Source organism: Protomyctophum parallelum (assembly GCF_964188405.1).
Source record: "Protomyctophum parallelum genome assembly, chromosome: 16".
Taxonomy (NCBI): domain Eukaryota; kingdom Metazoa; phylum Chordata; class Actinopteri; order Myctophiformes; family Myctophidae; genus Protomyctophum; species Protomyctophum parallelum.
Window position 1 is genome coordinate 22,514,155 of NC_139711.1, and position 24,903 is coordinate 22,539,057.

The window sequence follows — 24,903 nt, forward strand, 5'->3', positions numbered from 1 at the left end:
TATACCTGCTCAGGCTATGTGTGTGTGTGTGTGTGTGTGTGTGTGTGTGTGTGTGTGTGTGTGTGTGTGTGTGTGTGTGTGTGTCCGCACGCTGTCAGCCAAATCGGCATAGAAGTCAGCCATCCCTCTCTCTGGCCGACTGAGCTGTTAGCACTGCTGGGCCCTGATTGGCCCCCGCAGTGTTTGCACAGGCCCTCATGAATTATTGCTCTTTACCGGCCCGGTCCCTCTACCCTTTATCCAGCATCCAGGCAGAGAGAGAGAGAGAGAGAGAGAGAGAGAGAGAGAGAGAGAGAGAGAGAGAGAGAGAGAGAGAGAGAGAGAGAGAGAGAGAGAGAGAGAGAGAGAGAGAGAGAGAGAGAGAGAGAGGCCGCCTTGTTCTCCTGCTGTCACTTCATTATAGATTGATGGTGTTTGTAAAATGTGCATGTGTGTGTCCTGTATATCAGGAGAGGGGTGAACAACATGTTTATCATGTGTGTCCTGTATATTATCAGGAGAGGGGTGAACAACATGTTTATCTCGGGTTGAGATGGAGGTACACTCTTTCACCTTTACTTCTCTCTCTCTCTCTTTCACCCCAACCCCTCCCCCCCCCCCCCCCCCTCCATATCTCTCTCTCGTCTATAATTTATAACCGAAAGGTGAAGGATGTGCGTTATATCATGTTCTTGATTGCTCTTGCAGGTTCAAAAGGTGTGTGTGTGTGTGTGTGTGTGTGTGTGTGTGTGTGTGTGTGCGTGCGTGCGCGCGTGCGTGCGTGTGTGTGTGTGTGTGTAAAACTTGCACGGATTTCACACATGCACGCATGCACGCATGCACACACGCACACACACACACTGACTAAGCCGAAGGAAAATCACTGCAAACATGATCCATCTGCTGAAGGCGTCAAAAGGTTGATCCAGCCAGAAAAAGGCCCATGCAGAAAGGTCACGGGGCTGAGGCTAAATCCTCTAATTTGTGCTGTGCTAAATGGAGCATTATGCAACGTTTGGCATGCCTAACTGGGGGTGGCTTTTAAAGTGAACATCTTGTACCGAATGCAAATCCTGCCAACAGCGAGCGGCCAAGGAGAGACACATGCACCAATATCTAAGGGCACTCTGATAATAGATGCAGCAAAAGGATTGGTGATGCGTTCATGTCTGGATAATATGCAAGACACGGGCAGGAACATTGAGCACGCTGAATGACAACGTATATATAGCCTTGAGTCCTTGGCCTTGAGTAAAATCTAGGGCCGGTGAGCAGTGCTGGAAAGTTACTAAGTACATTATTATTTTTTTTGGGTGGTCCGCAAAGAGGTGGTCCGCGGTCCGGTCGCGGACCGCGGTCCGCCAGTTGAGTACCCCTGGTATAAGGTCAATAACGGGTCTAAAGGATTTAGAACAGCAGTTTTAATATTGATTACATCAGGGATCTCCATCTCTGATGTATCGTATGACATACGTACATGACATCGTTGTGAACATGGACAACATGTTCAAGCTATAAAGCCATATCTGTGATGCAAAAGCAAAGTGTCGGCGGGAGGGTTTGGCAGGGTTTACAGTTCACCAGAGGCCTCACAGTGGAGGGTTTGGCAGGGTTTACAGTTCACCAGAGGCCTCACAGTGGAGAGAGGGTTTGGCAGGGTTTACAGTTCACCAGAGGCCTCACAGTGGAGAGAGGGTTTGGCAGGGTTTACAGTTCACCAGAGGCCTCACAGTGGAGAGAGGGTTTGGCAGGGTTTACAGTTCACCAGAGGCCTCACAGTGGAGAGAGGGTTTGGCAGGGTTTACAGTTCACCAGAGGCCTCACAGTGGAGGGTTTGGCAGGGTTTACAGTTCACCAGAGGCCTCACAGTGGAGAGAGGGTTTGGCAGGGTTTACAGTTCACCAGAGGCCTCACAGTGGCGAGAGGGTTTGGCAGGGTTTACAGTTCACCAGAGGCCTCACAGTGGAGGGTTTGGCAGGGTTTACAGTTCACCAGAGGCCTCACAGTGGAGAGAGGGTTTGGCAGGGTTTACAGTTCACCAGAGGCCTCACAGTGGAGGGTTTGGCAGGGTTTACAGTTCACCAGAGGCCTCACAGTGGAGAGAGGGTTTGGCAGGGTTTACAGTTCACCAGAGGCCTCACAGTGGCGAGAGGGTTTGGCAGGGTTTACAGTTCACCAGAGGCCTCACAGTGGAGGGTTTGGCAGGGTTTACAGTTCACCAGAGGCCTCACAGTGGAGAGAGGCTTTGGCAGGGTTTACAGTTCACCAGAGGCCTCACAGTGGAGAGAGGCTTTGGCAGGGTTTACAGTTCACCAGAGGCCTCACAGTGGAGAGAGGGTTTGGCAGGGTTTACAGTTCACCAGAGGCCTCACAGTGGAGAGAGGGTTTGGCAGGGTTTACAGTTCACCAGAGGCCTCACAGTGGAGGGTTTGGCAGGGTTTACAGTTCACCAGAGGCCTCACAGTGGAGGGTTTGGCAGGGTTTACAGTTCACCAGAGGCCTCACAGTGGCGAGAGGGTTTGGCAGGGTTTACAGTTCACCAGAGGCCTCACAGTGGAGGGTTTGGCAGGGTTTACAGTTCACCAGAGGCCTCACAGTGGAGAGAGGGTTTGGCAGGGTTTACAGTTCACCAGAGGCCTCACAGTGGAGGGTTTGGCAGGGTTTACAGTTCACCAGAGGCCTCACAGTGGAGAGAGGGTTTGGCAGGGTTTACAGTTCACCAGAGGCCTCACAGTGGCGAGAGGGTTTGGCAGGGTTTACAGTTCACCAGAGGCCTCACAGTGGAGGGTTTGGCAGGGTTTACAGTTCACCAGAGGCCTCACAGTGGAGAGAGGCTTTGGCAGGGTTTACAGTTCACCAGAGGCCTCACAGTGGAGAGAGGCTTTGGCAGGGTTTACAGTTCACCAGAGGCCTCACAGTGGAGAGAGGCTTTGGCAGGGTTTACAGTTCACCAGAGGCCTCACAGTGGAGAGAGGCTTTGGCAGGGTTTACAGTTCACCAGAGGCCTCACAGTGGAGGGTTTGGCAGGGTTTACAGTTCACCAGAGGCCTCACAGTGGCGGGAGGGTTTGGCAGGGTTTACAGTTCACCAGAGGCCTCACAGTGGCCAGAGGGTTTGGCAGGGTTTACAGTTCACCAGAGGCCTCACAGTGGAGGGTTTGGCAGGGTTTACAGTTCACCAGAGGCCTCACAGTGGAGAGAGGGTTTGGCAGGGTTTACAGTTCACCAGAGGCCTCACAGTGGAGAGAGGGTTTGGCAGGGTTTACAGTTCACCAGAGGCCTCACAGTGGAGAGAGGGTTTGGCAGGGTTTACAGTTCACCAGAGGCCTCACAGTGGCGAGAGGGTTTGGCAGGGTTTACAGTTCACCAGAGGCCTCACAGTGGAGGGTTTGGCAGGGTTTACAGTTCACCAGAGGCCTCACAGTGGAGGGTTTGGCAGGGTTTACAGTTCACCAGAGGCCTCACAGTGGAGGGTTTGGCAGGGTTTACAGTTCACCAGAGGCCTCACAGTGGCGAGAGGGTTTGGCAGGGTTTACAGTTCACCAGAGGCCTCACAGTGGAGGGTTTGGCAGGGTTTACAGTTCACCAGAGGCCTCACAGTGGAGGGTTTGGCAGGGTTTACAGTTGACCAGAGGCCTCACAGTGGAGGGTTTGGCAGGGTTTACAGTTCACCAGAGGCCTCACAGTGGAGGGTTTGGCAGGGTTTACAGTTCACCAGAGGCCTCACAGTGGAGGGTTTGGCAGGGTTTACAGTTCACCAGAGGCCTCACAGTGGAGGGTTTGGCAGGGTTTACAGTTCACCAGAGGCCTCACAGTGGCGAGAGGGTTTGGCAGGGTTTACAATTCACCAGAGGCCTCACAGTGGAGGGTTTGGCAGGGTTTACAGTTCACCAGAGGCCTCACAGTGGAGGGTTTGGCAGGGTTTACAGTTCACCAGAGGCCTCACAGTGGAGGGTTTGGCAGGGTTTACAGTTCACCAGAGGCCTCACAGTGGAGGGTTTGGCAGGGTTTACAGTTCACCAGAGGCCTCACAGTGGCCAGAGGGTGAAGCATGAGGCACCGCGCTGTGAACCGTGGGCCATTCGCTGTGCTTTGGCCTGCATGCGCTTCTCTCCTCACAACAAACACATGGAAATCTATCATGCCTTTTCAGAAACTGTGTACTGTATGTAGCACCGCCGTACATTTCTATTAATTTGCGCAAATCCCCTCTTTGCAACCACAAAGGGTTACTGGTATGTTAATGGATAATATAAATCTATATTTAAGAGAGTGGAAATCCAATTTGAGTCGGCGCTCTCCAGCCTACCCCGGATTTATCCCTATACGTGGCAGGGCTGGAGGAGTAATCGGCTTTGTGTAATAAAATGATGATGATGACTTTATCTGACATTTGTAAAAAAAAAAAAGATTTCTGTAGGTCTGCATTATCGGAGCCTATCCACCAAGTTAATCCTCCAACTGACAGGAGAGAGAGAGAGAGAGAGAGAGAGAGAGAGAGGGAGAGAGAGGGAGGAATGGGAGAGGAAGAGGGAAGAGTGAGTGATGGAGAGAGAGACGGAGGCAAAGATAACGAGAAGGAAAGGGAGGGAGGGAGGGAGAGGAAATGTTGGTCCTGAGCGTACAGAGGTTATATTGAGTTTGCTGGAAGAATGTGTTTGCTGAGAGTAGCGTGTTTGCTTTGTGTGTGCGTGTGTGTGTCTCTCTCTCTCTCTGTGTGTGTGTGTGTGTGTGTGTGTGTGTGCACTGTGTACCTACGCGCATATATATAGTCCATATATGTGCTCCTGCGCGCTGTGCGTGCTCTCTGCATGTTCTCTGTGAACCTTACACCCCGGCCTCCTCACCTGTACATCGGAGAGGAAGATGATTACATTCAAAGAGGTCAGAGTTTTATCTCCACGGAGATCCCTGGAGCTAACACGAGGACACGGAGAAGACATGCTTAATGTTAATGCCTCACCTACCTCTGCAATAGAGCAGCAAGTGAGAGAGGGAGAGGGGGATAGCAGTGGTCAGGCCCCGGACTGGACAATCTGGTCATTCTGGTAGATGCCTGCAGAAGGGCTGGGCAGGACCCATGAGAACAAAAAGAAAAAAGTAATAATAGAAAATAAAAGAGAAAACATAGTAGCATCTTTGAGCTGCCTTTTGGGCCGGTGAAGACCACAAATTATGATAAGAGACTGCGCTTGATATGACGCAGACATGCAATGTCAGCGAGTATAGGCTACAAAATGTGAAATATATATCCATGCATCATGTAAGCAAAGCTAGATTTTAGGACGCAGACACGCAATTTCAGCGAGTAGGCCTATACTAAATGTAAAATATATAAACATGTAATCAAAACTATAGATTTGAGGTCTCAGATAGAAAGTGATTGTTAACATTTATAATCCTATTAACCCATTCTGAACGGGAACCCATTTTGGTGTCCGCATCATGTTGTGCTTTAGCTATTTAAAAATAGCAGATCTACAAGCTCATATCGCGCCACCGAGTGGCGCGATACGAGCTTGTAGGTCTGCTATTTTTGAAAAATCGAAGAACGACTGACATTTTTTAGAATCTGATCTCAGGTCAGAATGGGTTGATCAGACCAGTGTGTGTCCAGTGGAAAACTCGTATGAATCTGATCTCAGGTCAGAATGGGTTAAAAAGGGAGGGGGGGGGGGGGGCTGCGAGCGGGACAAGGCGCGAGGCCCTACCTAAAAAGCGGCCCTGCTCGTGACAATCATGTTGCTGTCCCTTCCACAAGGATGTACAGCTTGTTGTCCACAGCAACCGCACGAATCAGAATGTTATGTTGAGAATGAATGGTCCAGTCAGAGCCTGGGTCCAGTGAAACATTCCACACGCCTGCAGCACTTTGGATTATAGCGAGGATCAATTGAGTCTTGTTCTGTAACAGAATGCCGTTCTTTTGAACATGCACACATACCTATAGTGTTTGGGGCCATTGAGGGGGCAGAAAACAGCACTTGAGTGCTGGCCATGGCATGCAGTCCTGGAGTGTGACAAGCTGGAGTCTGAAATACATTGTTTTCGACGAGGGCGGCGCGGATATCAGCAATTTTAAGCATGTGTGGAACATGCAACATTTAAAGTATTGCACAGTAACAGTATCTGTAATGTTTATGTTGTAACTATCCTTCAATGGCTCTGTGTAGAAGCAGGACACAAACCTCGTGGAAAGTTTAGGCAATCAGTGAAGACCCTTATGGTAGCTTGAGAGTTAACCGTGTCAGTACTATAATGATGTCATATTGATGACATCAGAGATCTCCATATAGGATATTGGGATTTGTGGATTCATAGCATTTCATTCCGTGGATCATGCACGCATGCGCGACGGTAGACACATAGATTTGCAATATATATATAAGCGGTTCTCAAACTATTCCCCCTGGCCAACGGACTTCCATCTGAAAATAGTCTGTGCCATGTACCCCCATACAATATTTGAAACATTTAACCCATTCTGAACGGGAACCCATTTTGGTGTTGGCATCATATTATGCTTTAGCTATTGAAAAATGGCAGATCTACAAGCTCATAGCGCGCCACCGAGTGGCGCGCTACGAGCTTGTAGGTCTGCTATTTTTGAAAAATCGAAGAACGACTGACATTTTTTAGAATCTGATCTCAGGTCAGAATGGGTTCATCAGACCAGTGTGTGTCCAGTGGAAACCTCGTATATGAATCTGATCTCAGGTCAGAATGGGTTAAAAAATATCCCAGATTTCTTCCCCCCCCTTTTCTTCTACGAGCTCACATTGTTGGTGTTATGGGAGCTTGTAGATTGAATAGGCAATTTTAAATACTGATGTGTATGGGAGTTAAAGTGTTTAAACTGATTTCGAAGTTATGTTAACTAATTTGCAAAGGACCCCTGGAGGTTCCCAGACCTCACTTTGAGAACCTTCTATAACCAGGCCAATGACCTGTACCATTGGGAACGCATGCCCTTCAGAACCTTATATAACCAGGCCAATGACCTGTACCATTGGGAACGCATGCCCTTATATATATATGAACCTTATATAACCAGGCCAATGACCTGTACCATTGGGAACGCATGCCCTTCTAGTTATGCAGCATACCTGTTGTCAGTGTGTCTTTACGGACATATGTTGGAGATTGCCGATGTCCTCAAAATGTGCCCAACAAATGTCAGTTGTATATCAGCGGTCCTGGACAATCGGAGCAATATGCCTATATGGCATATTGTTCAGATCGGTGGTTCTTGATGACTGCTGTTACACTTCCGACAGACATGCCAGGCAAAATACGGAAAAACCCTGTTCTGGAAAGGCATCATTTTCAAGATGGCTCCTATAGCTTATCGCATTTTAAGCCATCACCGACGCCATCTTGAAAATGATGCCTTTCTAGAATTTAGATTATCTTAAACTTTTAGTAGCCTATACAGTATGTTATTTAGCATATCAATATAGTAACATAATCCATTGACAACGAGGGCGGCGCCCCAATTCTTTGGGGTTTCAACCATACTGACCAATCTAATATTGGATTAATTGCAAACCGACCACTAGGGGGTGAGTCTAACTCTTTTGTGATGTTCTTTTGAAAACCTTATAACCTTATCTAACACCATGCCTAACATCAAAAATGTGCAACATTTTTATGTTTTTTTAATATATATTCCCTCCTAGCTTATAGGCATTTTATACGCTCCTGGCAGCCATCGTGGACACCATCTTAAAAACCATGCCTTTGCAGAAGGCTTAAATTCAGGTGGGTGGTGCCATGGTGAAAACCAGGCATACTTAATGACCTGGTGGGCGTGGCCACATAAAAAATAACAATTTTAACTCTATGTACACTTTTTGGAAAATAAAAATCTTCCTCCTAGTATAATTATAGTAGCCTACCTGATGATCATGTTCTTTTTTTTTGGGGGGGGGGTGGGGATCCCAGCACTCCACCTTTAATAGATGCATAAATGCATTATATGACATTGGTGCCAATTCCATCCTCAACTTTTGAGCACGGGTTATATGACACTTATATATGACGGGTGTCCCCCCTGGCACACCCACTAGGGGATGCTCAGCCAATCACAGCCGATAATGGCACACCTTCCAGTCAATCACAACGGCCAATCACAGCGTCAATTTCGGTGCCATTCATGGTCAAAGTTTCCATCTAATCACAGTGCCAATTTCCATCCTCAAATTTGGCGCACTTTATTAGTTATAAGACTTTTACTTTGTAGGTGGTCCTCTCTCACCATGGCGATGACTACGTCAAGGACCGCCTCTCTCACAGGTTGATGACTCGCGACAGCTTCTGGACCCTGTTGAGGAACACGTCTCCCTTCCGGATGCTCTCGTCGTACTGCCAGCTCTTGCTGTCGGGCCTGTTGGTCTCCACGATGCCGTTGACCTTGTCGATCTTGCAGTGGAGCCGCCCGGCGGCGATGAAGCGCGACAGCTCCCGGTCCACGAAGTCGGCGCGCACCCCGAAGGCCTCGGCCATGTAGCCGAGTGTCAGCGAGCGGTACGACTCCAGCAGCTGGCCGTACGCCCGGATGCGCATCTCGCGGGCGTAGAAGCGGTAGTGCGGCGCAAACAGCCAGTCGCGCCGCATCTCCTGCTCCACGCGCGCCAGCGACCGGAAGAAGGCGGCATAGTCGCGCTCGTAGAGCGAGAACAGGAACTGGCGGACCTCGGGCAGGCCGTGGAGCACCTCCAGGATCTCGGCGCCCCTGACGACCTTCTGGCGGAGCTCGGGCCTCCGCAGGGCCATCATGCACACGTAGACCGTGTAGGTGACGAACGTCTTGTAGTCCATGAGCTCGCAGGACGTGAAGGTGGAGACGGTGTCCAGGAAGAGCTCGGCCGCCTGCCGGAAGTCGCGCACGGCCACGCAGTACAGGCCCCGGTAGACCTTCAGGCGGTTGCGGCGGTCCCAGTCGCCGCCCTCCTCCATGAGGGCGCGCGCCTCGTCGGAGCTGCGCGTGATCAGCTCCCCGTCCGTGTGGAAGAGGCCGATGCGCAGCAGGTAGAAGAGGACGTCCAGCCGGTGGCCCAGCGCCACCGTCTTGTCGTACGCGCCGCGGAAGGCGGCCACGGCGGCCGGCTTGTCGCCGATGCGTGTCAGGTGCTCGGCGCGCGCCATCATGGCGTCGCGGATCTCGCTCTCGCCGAGGTTCCTCTCGGCGTCCTCCAGGACGCCGTCCAGGCGCCGCAGCTCGTCGCGGTTGGCCGCTTTCATCTTGGCCAGCAGCTCGCCGTCCGGCTGCCACTTCAGCTCCCGGCACAGGGCCTCGTAGAAGGGCGCCATGTTGTTGGCGCGGACGGCGGCCATGAGCTCCGTCTCCACCTCGCCACCTTGTTGCGGTCCGTCCGCCGTGGTCAGCAGGAACTTCAGCTGGGCTATCCTAAGATCTGGGTTCTTGGGTAGACCCTCTTCCTCCAGATTCTCCAGGGGCATGACTGATCAGTATACGGAGCACAGAGATATACCTCTAATATATCTAACCCTTATATAAGAGTATACAAAGCGTGCAGCGATAACTGTCTTAAACAGTAGTTCTTTAGGTCGAGCAACACCAACAACTTCTCCGGGTTGTATCTGAGAGCCTTGGATACTTTAGCTGCTATATATCCAATACAGCCCCGTAGGTGACGTAGGAATGACATCGCCGTGATGTCATTGCAGTGTCAGGAACGCGTTTCGTCGCGGAGAGACATCAGAATCGTTTTAATCGTCCTTATTTAGCATAGAGACATAATCCAGTGAAAAAACTCTTCTATCAATTATTTGGGGGTCTCTCAACCATACTGACCTATCTAAACCATTCTGACCGGACACCCATTTTGGTGTTGGCATCATGTTATGCTTTAGCTATTGAAAAATAGCAGATCCACAAGCTCATATCGCGCCACTGAGTGGCGCGATACGAGCTTGTAGGTCTGCTATTTTTTGAAAAATCGAAGAACGACTGACATTTTTAGAATCTGATCTCAGGTTAGAATGGGTTCGTCAGACTGGAGTGTGTCCAGTGGAAACCTCGTATGAATCTGATCTCAGGTCAGAATGGGCTAATATTGCAAAGCGACCACCAGGGGGTGAAGCCCAACTCATTTGCAATGTTTCTTGAAAACCGTATGCCCATGCCATGCCATGCATGCCAAAACTCAAAAACTTGTCACCAAGTGGACAATTTGTATGCATTACCTCCCAGCTACTGCCCGCTCATTTTTAATTCCAATTGTCGCATCATAAAGTACAGTACTTCAGTAAATGTACTTACTGTAGTTACTTTACACCACAGGAGAGACCGACAGAGAGGAGCTGTATAACCAGCCAGTTGTTTATGACGCGGGCAAAGAGCTGTCTCTAAATGGTACATTTACACATTAATCCAAGCTGATTCCCCCTAATGATCTGAGGAGCACACGCCTCGGCGGCATCAAAACACATCAAATCTTCCTTCGCTTTTGCCCCAAATCTGCCCTTTTCCCCCATACGCTGTGTTGCACAGCATGCACAGCGCGCTCCTCTGGCACTTTCTTTTTCCGAGGCCCGATTCAATTAATGTGGCTGTGAGTTAAGTGGGCCCTCCGGGGTTAAGGCCTGTCACGTCAGATGGATCTGTTTGCTTGGAGGAATGGGAGGATCCCACAGTCGACTAATCCTGTGGAGGCCAAAGGGACTCATCCCATCGAGTGTCAGGTCCTGGGCTTCCCTTCACAAGCCCACAGCTCAGAGGAATTCAACTATAGGATCCTACAAGGCCATTATGAATATGAACCGAGAACCTGTGTGTGTGTGTGTGTGTGTGTGTGTGTGTGTGTGTGTGTGTGTGTGTGTGTGTGTGTGTGTGTGTGTGTGTGTGTGTGTGTGTGCACGCGCGCACGCACAACACTGGCAGTGGTGGACAAAATAATTAACTAATACCTGTTAATGTGTTATGATAATCTGAAAAATGCCGTTTCATCTGGCTTCTAAAAGCTTCAGCACAACATGTTCTCTTTAGTTCACGAGGAACTCCGCGATGGAGAGTTGTTTGGAACGGCTTCAGACAGATAATTAATGCATATTCAGCCCACTGTTCCATAAAGATCAACTGTATAACAGTGGGTGGTGGACAGGCTGGTTGCTCGCTTCTTTGACTGTACGCTTATTTATTTATTTATTTATTTACAGCAGTTACACAAGCCGCCTCATTTGTCGAATTACAGCGCAGTAGCTGGCTCTGGCATTTTGGTGTTATCAGCGGGCGCCAGGCTAATTGACGAGGGCACGGCAGTCAGTTCTCCCGGAGATGACTTGTGCATGAACCCCCGTCATGACATGCCGATCTCTGTTTCTCTTCTTTCAAAACAATGCCGACGGCAGGCCGTCCTCCCCAATGAAAAGGCTGTCATGCTGCTATAGTCGAGACGCTAACAGAGCTACAGATGCCTTGCCGTTCTGCACAGCATAGCCCATGATGCAGCCATATCTTGGGAGGAGAAAACAATGTTGTTTCATACCTGCCTTATGCTATAATGTACTTTGTGTTCACAGTACACTTTCTAGATGATTGTTTATGACATGATGTGTGTGTGAGTGCACGGGACCCGAATAATGTAATAGTGTAATAGTGTAGTAATTTTGGACCAGAATGCTTGACTGTACCTTGTGCTGTTTGCAATTTTTTCATATTGTCTAATAACATATTCAATCAATCAAACAAGCTTGGGCATCTCATCAACGCAGGTGTTTAGTCTCAGTTCACATGGGTACATCTAGGAAGCTGTTGCCACGAATCACGTTCAATACGTCGAACAGAGTTTAGCCACGGCCATGGCATGGCCATTCCTGCAATCTGCAGGGCAGGCCTTTCACGACTATAGTTTGTGGATATTACTATAGGCTCCAAATATGAACTAAATTGAATTTTGCAAGCATGTACTGTGCATTAACGTTGGCAGCTACAAAGGGTGCATGTGAAGTTAGGTGTTAATTAAAAAGCCAGATTAGGTTTTGTTGTTACAAACCTATACAATGTGTGTGTGTGTGTGTGTGTGTGTGTGTGTGTGTGTGTGTGTGTGTGTGTGTGTGTGTGCTGCCCGAGGCGCACTCACTGCTGCTTCGGACACACCCACACACATGTCCGCACCTGTACAACTCTTCCCACGCTGTTGCTTTGTTGCTGTGGGGTTGCTTACTGTAGTAAGTAGAGTGTGAGAGACAATGACCTGTGAAACACTGAGTGTGTGAAAGAATGAAGAGAAAGAAAGAGAGAGAGAGACAGGGAAAGTGAAGAACAAATATTACTGGCATTACAATTAGTTGTTTATACCCGTAGAATTCGGATGGAGCGGCTATTTATTGTCTGTATCAGTCGAGAACAAGACCATCTATCCTATTTTCAAATCCCTGGGCAGTGGTGGAAAGTAAATAAGTACATTTACCTAATGCACTTAAGTACAATTTTGAGGAATGTGTAGGCTGCTTGACTTCACGGTACTAAGTTCATGGAAGCCAGTTATCTGGTACATGAAAGTGCTTTTGTTTCTAAGCCATGTCCTTTAAGTGCTACAGTGTTTTAGTGTTGAGGAATCTCATTGACATGCAACAATGTCATGTTTTTTTAAAGGCCAGAAATGCCAAAGAGCTCAATGCCTATCCTGGTGTCATAGCTGACCTTTTCCATCACTGTCACCGGCCGTCATCACGTCTCTCTCTCTATCAAGCGGACATCTGCAGCGAGGACAGGACAGCCGCTAAGCAGAAACACACAGACAGCATGTTGACAGACACAGGGCCATGCAACCTTTTCAGTGAACATGAAACCGCCATTCTCTGTAGTGTCAGCCGCTCGGTGGACATTGACAAATTAGACAGGAATGTGACGTGCTTTATCATCTGGGGAAGCTGATTTGAGATTGTGTACGTGCCTATACACAGCACTGGTGGAAAGTAACACTTTTGAGGTATGTGTACTTTATTTCCAATCATTTTACTTCTACTCCACTACATCTCAGAGGCAAAAAGTTTACTTTTACTCCACTACATTTATTTGAAAATTTTAGCTAATACTGGTTACTCTGTAGATTCGTATTATTATGACAAAAAAATACAGTAACCACCATTTTGTACATTTTGGCCATTCGAAAATGGCCGATCTACAAGCTCACAATGCGTCACGTTATTGAGCGTCACAATGTGACACATTGTGAGATGAAAGATTTTCAAAAAAAAATTATACATTTGAAAACTTGAAATGGGACATTCTGCATAATGAGTACTTTTACTTTTGATGCCAATACTTTTGAACCTTTACTCAATTCTATTTTGAATTCCAAGCTTGTACTTGTACTCTACTATAAATTGTAAAACAATTTTACTTTACTTTTGTCTAAATTGGTTAACCACGTGATATTCTGAGGAAAACATTTGGTTAAACTGTTAAACTGTTTAACTTGGTTAGACTTGTCAAGCTCACAAAGCACTGCAACGTGTTGAATATGGTTTAAGTAAAGGAAGCCAAAGAAAGTACTGTATGATAATAATACATACATGTATTGTATTGTAACATATTGAATGTATCACCACCACACAATGATAATAATAGGCTACATACATGTATTGTATTGTAACATATTGAATGTATCACCACCACACAATGGCGCTGTAGCATATAAACTATACCTGTTACACACTCCATTGTGATATATAGTCCCGTGAGACTAGGCCCCAATTAGCAACAAAACGTGCCTATGTAACAGAGAAAAGGTGATTCCACTTGCAATACCTGTATCACGGTATTCTCAACCTTGAGACAGACACCCTCCTTAACCTAAATAATAAAACTATTCCGAATTCATGAAAGTAGCCACACTTTGCGCCGCTTTGCCAGAGCGAGCCACACTTCCTTGTCTTTACTCGGCCAGTCTCTGACGGGGGAATAGGAGGCGCTTGATGTCATTACGAGCCACACATTCACAGTCATATGAGCATGGGCGGTGCTTAGACGTGCGCACGGCCAGGGTACTGTGTAGGGCAATCAAGTGCTCCCCTTCCCCAGTTGCAGCTGCAGAGATGCGGGATCAATGTAGATGATATAAAGTGATTGAAGGTGTGGATTATGGTGAGTTTTACAATGGAAACCAGCCAATCAGAATCAAGTATTGGGACTAAAATACCAAAATACCATCTTTAGTGGGGGAACACCCCTTCCCCACTGCTAAATCACACAACAGTGTATGAAGAAAAAGTCAAACTAAAATGGAGCCCTAGTATGTGAAGAGTCTACCTGTGCTATTAACTCATTTTGGATACAAAAAATCTAATCAAAATGTAAGTTTTTCTCCCCTCCCGAACACGTATAGTGTTTCCGCCATTACTGTCTCTGTATCAAAAAGAGTCACAATGTGTCAGACCATACAGTAGCACTGACCCTGAGCAGAGATGAGCTGGGCTGCATGGTGCCTTCCTTGGCACATCCTCTGCCATTGATGTGTGAATGTCTGAATGAGAGAACGCGGCGCACGTTGGAAACCGCCTTGGATAAAAGCTGTAGAAATGCAGACAATGTTTTTCGCCTGTGAACATTAAGAAACCCGTTTTGTGCCCTGTGCTTCATTGTGTTCTATATGAAGTGCCCTGTGCTTCATGGAACAATGTAGCTGGTATCCAACAGCACAACGCAGACTCCAGCAACTGAAGGGCAGAGGAACCAAGGACGGAATGAAGTGAAAATAGGCCCCTGTGCACAAACTCTGTTTTATAAATATTTGACCAATCAAAAGTATTAACAAGAGCTTGAGTCTAAATAATAACCACATCGGATCAGATTGGATTAGAAAACAGCTTATTTATTTATTTTTATTTTCCTGAAAAGTAAAAAAAAATTTGGACATCAACAATTACACAAACACACACACACACACACACACACAGACTAACCGCCACCAAACACCCAACAAACTGCACAATTACCCATTCAACACAAGCCACTCACTCACAGATATTAACGAGCTGTCAAAAAAGCCACAAGAGAAGTAATTGGATTGAGAGAGATTTTTTTTTGAACAAGCTCTTTTGTCATTTGGTCAATACTATAGCAGCATGGTTTGGGAGTTTTACATACAATCTACTTAGACTTTGACAATAACCGTTTGAGCGACCACTGGGGGGTAAATGCAGTCTCTGTTGTTTTGCTTTCTCTCTCTCTCTCTCTCTCTGACGAGTGGGAGACTCAAAAAAGCAAAGAACAAAAGAAGTCCCACTATGCTTCTATTCTTGAATGAAATTGGTAGGAACGATGTAATCATTACACACACACACACACACACACACACACACACACACACACACACACACACACACACACACACACACACACACACACACACACACACACACACACACACACACACACACACACACACACACACACACACACACACACACACACAGGTTTCCTGAGGACAGAGTGATATATAGTTCTCAATCTCAAATCTTTTGAAAATAGCACAAGCTCACAATGTGTCACATCGTCGCGAGTGAGTTTGTAGATCGGCTATTTTCAAATGGCCGGAATGTATATAGGACTTAAGTTCCCACCACTGCTTCCAACTATATATCGACAGGTAGCCTATATTGTCTCCTCTGTATTCACACGAAGCTAGACAGGAACGCACACAAATGTCACATCCGGTTTTAGCCCGGGGCAAACAAAATGGTCTTCCCCATAGAGTTATAATAGCGTACGATCCTTTGGATCACTTTCAGAGCGATTTGTTGGATGATAGAAATATTGACAGCCAGGAAAAAATCCACCAGAAGGACATCTGGAACATTCGCCCTCGAAAAGTTGACTTATTATTACGTATACGAGACGATTTAGCCACGGTTCACATGGCGCTCGTCTGTCATGGCGGACCTTCAACGTGCTTTATGCACTTTTCCCATTTAGAACGTTAACGTCTACATACATGTTCAGATTTCAAATATAAAGTGCTCGCCCCAGAGCCACGGATGTTACAATACTCCTCGGGGTGGGTAAAGGTACCCGTGTCTTCCGCATTGTTCAATAAAAAGCTTTTTAATCCGATGTATAGCCATTTTATCAGAGTTATAATGCACCAACCGATAGGGGCGCATAGTTGAAAGCGCATGGCCATAAACTGATTAAACATTGCTTTTTATTGAACAATACGGAAGATATACCGGTACTTATCCCCACCCTAGCAGAATTGTAACATCCATGGCCCTGGGGTGAGCACTTTATATTTGTAATCTGAACATTTTTTGTATAAGCCGCCGTTAAGGACTGTAAATGGAGAATGTGCGTAAAACACACACCAGGGTTATCATGAGCACACAGCGCGCTGACACGCGTTGTGAGTTTGTAGATTTTTGGTTTATGCTGGGGACCTGGGGTTCAAGTGGTTTATAGTCAGAGTATCCTTATCTGTTTATACTTTATTGCATGTGTCAAGTTGCACAAGCATAACCACCACTGAAACCGGACATCAATCTCCCTCTCCCTCCATGTCACAAAACATTGTGTTACCGCGGCGCAGCGTTTACTCGCCTGGTAGAGACACTCTTTAGATATGATCAATTAAACCTAACGTAATATCAAAAACCAACAGCCATTAAGTCATCAATAATGTTTATAGAACACATTGTAGTGAATTCTAGTTTAGAGTCAGCTGGAACTTGGAACGAATGGTGTCGGTACTAGCCTACTTGGAATTCCCCAAAACATGTTCTATAAACATCATTGATGAATTAATGTCTTTTTTTAAATGTATATTATGATAAGTTTCAGTGATCATATCTATAGAAAAGTGTCTCTTACCATGCGAATATATCAGGCCATTGTGGGATCTGTGCCTGTGATCTGGGCAAGCCATGATGCCTACTTTTAAATTAGTAGTGCGTTTGAAAACCCAACACTCCACTGTTTATTCCGTTTGGGAGAACTCTGAACTTTCCCCCGGCTCCACCCCCCAGCTATATATTGACGCCCCTGCAGTCTTCTATAGCTTCACTGCTTTGTTTTACACATGCTGACACCTATAGATTGCTCACTACGGTTGCTCAGTCACTATGGCTGATTCACAGTGCCTTCCTCAAGGGCAAATCTGGGGTGGTTGTTGTTAAGGGATAGGCAGTTCATTACTCTTAACGCATTCAGCCCGATATCTGAGCCAGGGATTCTGTTTACAGTGCAGATTTCTCATCATGTCTTCCTATATATTCATCAGTCTTAGGCGACCCGCAGACTTGTTTCCTGATGCCGCGTGAACAAAATGACGTGATTGCAGAGAAAATGAACGCATTCCCCTGCCAAAGTTATTTTCAGCGCATTTACAGTCTTCGATTTGCCAAAATCCCATGGATTAGGTTTATATGCATGATAAAATGCATGTTGTATTACAGAGAATAAATTAGGTTTTTGCATTACAGTTCTGAACAAACTGCTATTAGGGTATATGCTGTGCACTTTGTGAACAGTTTATGAAATTTGTCAGTGAATAAATATTCTCACTGTTAGAAATGTTTCTGATCTGGTGGAGTGGCCACATGTATTGACCACCCGTAGACTCTGAGCCCACTTACTGTTCCACTAGAGGTGACGATTAACAGTTAATTGAAACAAATCAATTTGATTGATTACAAAAAATAATATCTATCATCAATAATTTGATAAAATAGTCGATCAATGCTCTTTCCCTATATTTTGTGCATGTCATTACTGTATACTTACTTCCTTAATCCTCTTCATCCCAGGTGGGCCTTATGATCTTCCTCCACCAGGACCTGTCTTGTGCTGCGTGTTGTGCCTTGCCCCATGTCAGGTTCATCTCCTTCAGCTCAGCGGCAGGTTGTTTTAGGCCGACCTTTCTTTCCTTTATCCTACATGAGTCCACCCTAGAGCGACCTTTGGTACACATGCCCCAGCCATCGGAATCTGCTGTGTTTGATCTCCAACACTACGCCGTTGCACTTGGGTCATCTGGTGTATAGCTCTTCGTTTGATATTCTCTCAGGCCAGAAAATTCGGCAGATTTTCCCTGAGGCATCGATTGTGGAAGGCATCGATCTTCTTCATATCACGTGTTGTGACTCACCAACATTCAGATCCATACAACAGCGCTGACTTCACATTGCTGTTGAAAAGTCTGATCTTGGTTTTTCACAGTGTACTGTTTAGACTTCCAGATAGTTTGGAGCCTAACAAAAACACTGTGAGCCTATATAGCCTTGCTCTGATGTCCGTTTCTGTTGCATTCTCTTTGCTGATCAGTATGTGAACGCTTCTACACATTCAAGAGTGTGCCCATTCACAGTGTTGTGTTTTAGATGTATTGATGTTCAACCCTGTTTGTTCAGCATGCGTGTTAAGTCTGCCAGTTTTCTCCAGCAGATGAGTGTGTTTTGAGGAGAGCACTGCAAGGTCATCAGCGAAGTCGAGATCTTCGAGTTTGGAAAACACATCATTACTGTATAGACCGAGGAGAAAAGGATTGCCGAAGCAGACAAACCCGCAACACTCCAGGTTAGAGAAGAAAATCCTTGTAGGTGCAAGGCTCGATGATACATGAGAGAGAGAAGAAAATGCCAGCACTCATGTCCTTTTCACATGATTTATTTACCTCTGATGAGCAAACAGCGAACAGCCTAGTGGGCTTTCCTCACGCTGAGGAAGGCCCAATAGGCCGAGACGCGTTCGCTGTTTGCTCGTCAGAGGTAAATAAATCATGTGAAAAGGACATGAATTGAGTCCTGGCATTTTCATCTCTCTCTCTCTCATTACTGTATGTAGCCTTTATAGACTAATAGACTAATACCTTCAAAATAATTATTCGGCTGATGATCGTGAGTGGCTATTTTCGCAAATTTTGCACGACACCGTGGTGGGACAAAGTATAAAAGATGTCTTTAAAAAATTGGTTAATCGGTTCATTTTTATTGGTTACACCAGTAAAAAAAAAAGAAAGCTCTGTAATTCGATCGGTAGAATAATAGCTAAGAAAATAAATAATAGACAGTTACAGCCCAAATTCCACTGCCGTCAGCCTTAGAGCTGTAGGGGTGGAAAGTAACTACCGGTAAGTACATTTACTTAGGTACTGTACTTAAGTACAATCTGGAGGTATTTGTACTTTATTGAGTATTTCCAATGTCCAATACTTTTACTTCTGCTCCACTGCATCTCAGATCCAAATGTTGTACTTTTACTCCAGTACGTTTATTATTAAAATAAATAAATAATACTAGTTACTTTTGATCATTATTACAAAACATAAACACATCAGCCCTATACATTTTGGCCAGATCTACAATCGCAATGCGTCACGATGTGACAAATACATTAGTACTGGTTTCTACATCGCAGCATTGACACTTTTACTTTCAGTATAACAAATGTGAGTATACTGTTTTCCCACCACTGGGAACTCGACGCACCAAGCACAGACTCAAACTTTGGCTGCCAAAGCGTGCTTGGCTGCTGTGGGGGGGTGGTGGGCGGTGTGGTATATCGTATCTTCGTCCATGCTGGAGTTCGTCCAGGCTGCGGGAATCAAGACACCAGTGGGACCTTCAGCGGGTCTGTGGCGCGGCAGCCTAGCCTATAGCGACGGAGGGCCAGGAGGAGCATCTGCTGCAACCTGCAGCCAACTCTCCTGATCCTCCTCCGTCTGGAAGTCCCGGCAGGACTTAACAGTATACCATCGTCTCGTTCACCACCAGGGAGGGCACTTCCTGGCCGCTCATCATGCCATGCGAGCTCATGATTCATACGAGGTTTCCGCCGGACACACCACTGGTCTGATGAACCCATTCTGACCTGAGATCAGATTCAAAAAATGTCAGTCGCTCTTCGATTTTCTCAAAAATAGCAGACCTACAAGCTCGTAGCGCGCCACTCGGTGGCGCGCTATGAGCTTGTAGATCTGCTATTTTTCAATAGTTAAAGCATAACATGATGCTGACACCAAAATGGGTGCCCGGTCAGAATGGGTTAACAGTATACCATCGTCTCGTTCACCACCAGGGAGGGCACTTCCTGGCCGCTCATCATGCCATGCGAGCTCGTCGACGTGCTTGTTTTTCTCTAGCGGGGACAGATGTATCAGAAAACGTAGCAAGAAATGGCAGATCGTTGACATTCCTTTTGATTTTAAAACCATGTATCTTGCAGAACTGGGAGGACTTCACTTTGCAAAGCAGGATCAGTATCTAATGAGGGTATTGCTGGTGGCATCCAAAAAAGCCTTAACAAAAAAGTGGCTTACAAATGTTATACCAACTATAAATGAATGGATTGATTTAATCTATGGTATATTTATTATGGAAATAATTACATTCAGCTTTAGAGGCCAGGTTGAAGTCTTCACAGATAACTGGTTTAGATGGATTGCTCATATCTCGACAATGAGACCTGATTTTGTTTAAACTCATTTGTTTAACCTGTAGAAGCAGATGCACCTGTTTGAGGTAGGCTACTAGTATTCTTGATCATCAATAGAGAAGAGAAGCAGTTTTTCCCCCTTGTGTGTATTATATGTATATTGTCTTGTCTTGTTTTGTATTGTCTGTATTGTCAATTGTCTGATTAAAATTTAATAAAAAGTAAATTGAAAAAAAGAAACGAAATGGCAGATCTATACGAGCTCAAAAACGCATCTTGGCGGTAAAGTAAATTTGTAAAAACCCAGGGAGAGGTGTAACGCGTGACCAACAGCCTTGATCTATGAATAATAAGTAAGCTATTTGATGTGGGAGATACTTGAAGGTTTTCATCCCAACAGAGATGTTACGCCACAACTCGCATTATAGGGCTACTCGACTTATGAAGGCTCAGGGGCCACTCAGAGAAATTCCAATGGTCCAAAGGCTGCAAGCTAAAAATGTTAGTATTATTTTGAAAGGTTTACAAATGTATTTTGTAACAGACTATACACAGTAAAAAAAGCCACATTTCCATCTGGTGATTAATGACGAAGTTACAAAATGAGTCTTCGTTCACAAAATGTGAAGAGAACACATTGAACAGATTATCACGGGTGAATAAATAGTGGCCATGTCACCATTTCTTGGAACAAACAATAATATACCTATATACCGCATGTGGCCCACGGGCCACAGGTTGAGTATAGCACTGCACTATAGTAACACAACTTACATGCACAAAAAACACATTAGAATTCTCTCACTCATTATCTTCTCTCTCTCTCTCTCTCTCTCTCTCTCTCTCTCTCTCTCTCCTCCCCCCCCCCCCCCCCCCCCCCCCACACACACAAACACACCCACACACACACACATATGGTGCAGCCAGTAGCAGGTGCTCTCTGTTGGGTGTGGATGAAGACAGATGAGCAGTGATCATTCTCATTAGAGAAGTGATGAGCTACCCATGAAGACCTACACCTGGACTGAGGCACACCTGGTGAGTCCAAAGTTAACGTGCGCACGCGTCTGTCTGTGTGTGTGTGTGTGTGTGTGTGTGTGTGTGCCTGTGTGTGCGTGCGTGCGTGTGTGAGTAAGAATAGAACACATATGTTCATCCCGAGATAAAGAACCTCTATCAAACGACATTTAAAAACAAAGATTTGTCCTGAATGCTCGATTCACTCTCCTTGCTATCTGATAGATACACCTTCGTCCCAGAACGTCTTTACACAGGGAATAAACACGCACACGCGCACACACACACACACACACACACACGCACGCACGCACGCACGCACGCACACGCACACGCACACGCACATGCACACGCACACACACACACACACACACACACACACACAACCTCTATCGCCGGACCTGCCTGCATTACTCTGGCTCCAAAAAACCCCATCACTAGCTCTGTTTGATCTACTTCAGTGGAGCGAGCCTGTGTAATGTCCTGTAGGCATCAGATTGGCTGTATCTATGTGTGTTCTTTAGAGATATCGAATAAAACATGCGGCAACATCCACACCCTCCCCGGGTGTCTGAGTAAAAACTCACACGGGTCGACCGTGACATTGAACTTATCTTTTTTGCAGTCTACGCACTGTTTTCCAAGAATCCCATTGCTTGGTGTGTCTGAAGAACGTGATCTCTTGCCAGAGCCATCACGTTTCGATTTGTCAAAAACTGAAAAAAGGTCAATATTTGAAGTGAAAATGTAATGTTTGATGTGCAGTCTGAAAGGTGGACGTTGTTTGATTAAGGTTATAGGCACGATTATTTTTTATTTCGGTTAAGCATTGTGATTTTGGTCAAAGTTAATAGGCCTATACTGTTATTTTGGTTAACATTTGCACTGTTATTTGGTTATTTTATTCAGGGTCAGGGACGATTCGCAATAAATATATAGCACCACGTAGGCACGTACAGATAGAGGCAATTATGTCCACCGGCCCGGAAGGCCCCCGGGGGCAGAGACTATGTTTTACAACACACCAAGGTTAGCCATGCGCTGATATTTTTGGGTTACGGTTTAGGCACTGTTGGTGTGGTACTGTGGTCAAGGGTTGGTGTGAGGGTTTAGTGTTATGGTTAGTTTAATGTCAAAACCAGATGGATGGCACCGAGTCCACATGGTCTACCCTTGTCAAATATTGACATATCGATCAATGGCGAGGTCTGGCGACTTGCTGGATATGTTGCAGCATACATAAAAAAAAAAAGATACTTCAAATATTGACATACAGTATGTCATGGCTTGGACAAACGTTGAATTGTGACAGGTACGAGGTTTTTTCAAAATGTGAGTGCGTGTGTGTGTGCGTGCATGCGTGTGAGCGTTTCTTTAGTGCATGCATGCCAGCTTCTCACACTGTTGCGACATGCATACAACATGTGTACTGTGTCTTGTCCGTGTTTAATGGCCGCCCCAATTCATTTCCAATGGAAGTCACATGGTCTGACAAAACATTTTTGTTTGATGCAGGGGAGGGGGGCACAACACAGCCATCAAACTAAAATGTTTTGTCAAATCATGTGACTTCCATTGGAAATGCATTGGGGCGGCCATTAAACACGGCATATGGGTTGTCTAAAGCAGTGCTTCCCAAACTGTTCCATGTCAAGGACCCCCAAATTGACCCCCTAATTAGCCCACGGATCCCCATTTAATGGCATTTCTATCTCTGGGACCCCCCAATTTATATCGTAAAATCAATGTTAATTTAACTTGTACACTCTCTGAGTTACAGACCCATAAGGGTCCATTTGGTTACTATCTATCATTTAGCTAGGGACCCCGTGAAACTCACTCAAGGACCACTGGCACTGGGCGTCCCCGGACCCCACTTTGGGAACCACTGGTCTAAAGAGCTCTCTGTATCCGGTGTACAACATGTGCATTGTTGGACGTGACATTGTGCTTCAGTGACTGATATTACGACTGACGTGTGAGATTGATAAGAGTGGGCGGGATGAGGTCAAACAGCAAATGACCTCCAAGTGATCCGTTGATTGACGCGTGCTGTCATCCAATCCCATTAGCTTTGTGTCTACACACACCTTGGCGACTCCTAATTTAATCTCGCCTCTGATAGAATGTAATTTGGTTTAAAAGGGCTCCCTTATTAATATCTCCACTGTAATTTGTAGCCACTGATGGGCAGAGGAACTTTCATTAGCGAACAAAATGACAGTGGTAACATCATGGCATCCGCTCTCTCTCTCTCTCTCTCTCTCTATCTCTCTCTCTCTCTCTGTAGGACACATGGAGACGGGGTCTCTCTCTCTCTCTCTCTCTCTCTGTAGGACACATGGAGACGGGGTAAGGACAGAGATGGATTGAAGTGTGCATGTAATCAGCCATGTTGTTAGCTTCAATCGGGGGGAATATTTTGCAGTGAAAAGCTGAAGGGCAAGAATGGCAAATATGACACCCACACATACACCCACACAGCCATTTGTATTACCACAATATATGCCAACCTGAGAAATCTGGGGATTATTTAATGTCATTTAATCCAGAATCTATAGTATTTAATTTACCGTTCGTTATAGCCGTTTTTAGCATCCCTCGCTATAGCCTCCGGTGGCACCCATGTGTTGTGCCGTCAATCCAACCAAGTGTAAAATCGGACATCATAAATTGATTGATTGATTGCCATTTTAGCCCCCGTACCCTAGAGATACAGCCTGAGATATAGGTATGTGCGGTGTCTTATCATCTGCAAGTTCGCAAACAAGTTATAGTACTTGCTGCAATATGTGAGTTCGTATATCTGCTATTTTCGGTGCGCAAACTCTTTATTATTATTTAACCATAAAAAACAAGCATTTCTCTTGTTTACCAGAAACATTGTCCTAAAAATGTATGTCACGAGTATATAAAGTAGTATAGTAAGTATAGTATGCTATGCATGCACGCACACTGTGTACATGTATACTTGAATGCTTTCACACAGTGAAGGTAAGTCAACCAAATACAATAATAAGCACAGCAACAGCAGAACATAATAGGATCCAAAAGGCTAAGGTCTCCCTAGACACACTAATATCCACTTCTCTCTTTGAAAAGACAGGCTATTGTCAACCACCGGGGTCTGTGCTGTATTAAATGCTGATCTCTCTCTCTCTCTCTCTTCATGGTTCCCTGGGTCTCTTTATTGGCAGTGGTGGGCAAAGCACTCTAGTTCTGTTTGAGGAAAAGATCATTGTAGTATTGAGGGGCGCTAGCCACTCCTATACGTCCACCTTTGAGGGAATTGATAATGAAAGGCCAGCTTTCATTATCGTAAACACAAACATTCAAGCTCTGATACATGCTCTTAAGTGTTTGTCACTCACCAGCCCAACCACCAGTCCACCCACCTCTTCACTCCAAAGCCTCTTCACATCAAGCTAATACCAACAAAAAACGCAAGGCCAAGACTTTTCATCTACAGGTATTCAGCACCAGTGGTGGAAACAGATTTATTTTTACTTGTAC

At 45.8% G+C, this 24,903-nt stretch overlaps 1 protein-coding gene across 1 annotated transcript; it reads right to left on the minus strand.

Moving 5' to 3' along the window:
- Window positions 1–8,267: 8,267 nt before the first annotated feature.
- On the minus strand, window positions 8,268–9,440 carry LOC310873684 (26S proteasome non-ATPase regulatory subunit 6-like; the record flags this gene model as incomplete). The annotated part of the gene is made up of 1 exon (XM_083786233.1): window positions 8,268–9,440. The coding sequence occupies one exon, from the start codon at window positions 9,438–9,440 to the stop codon at window positions 8,268–8,270; it is 1,173 nt and encodes a 390-aa protein (XP_083642359.1).
- Window positions 9,441–24,903: the final 15,463 nt, after the last annotated feature.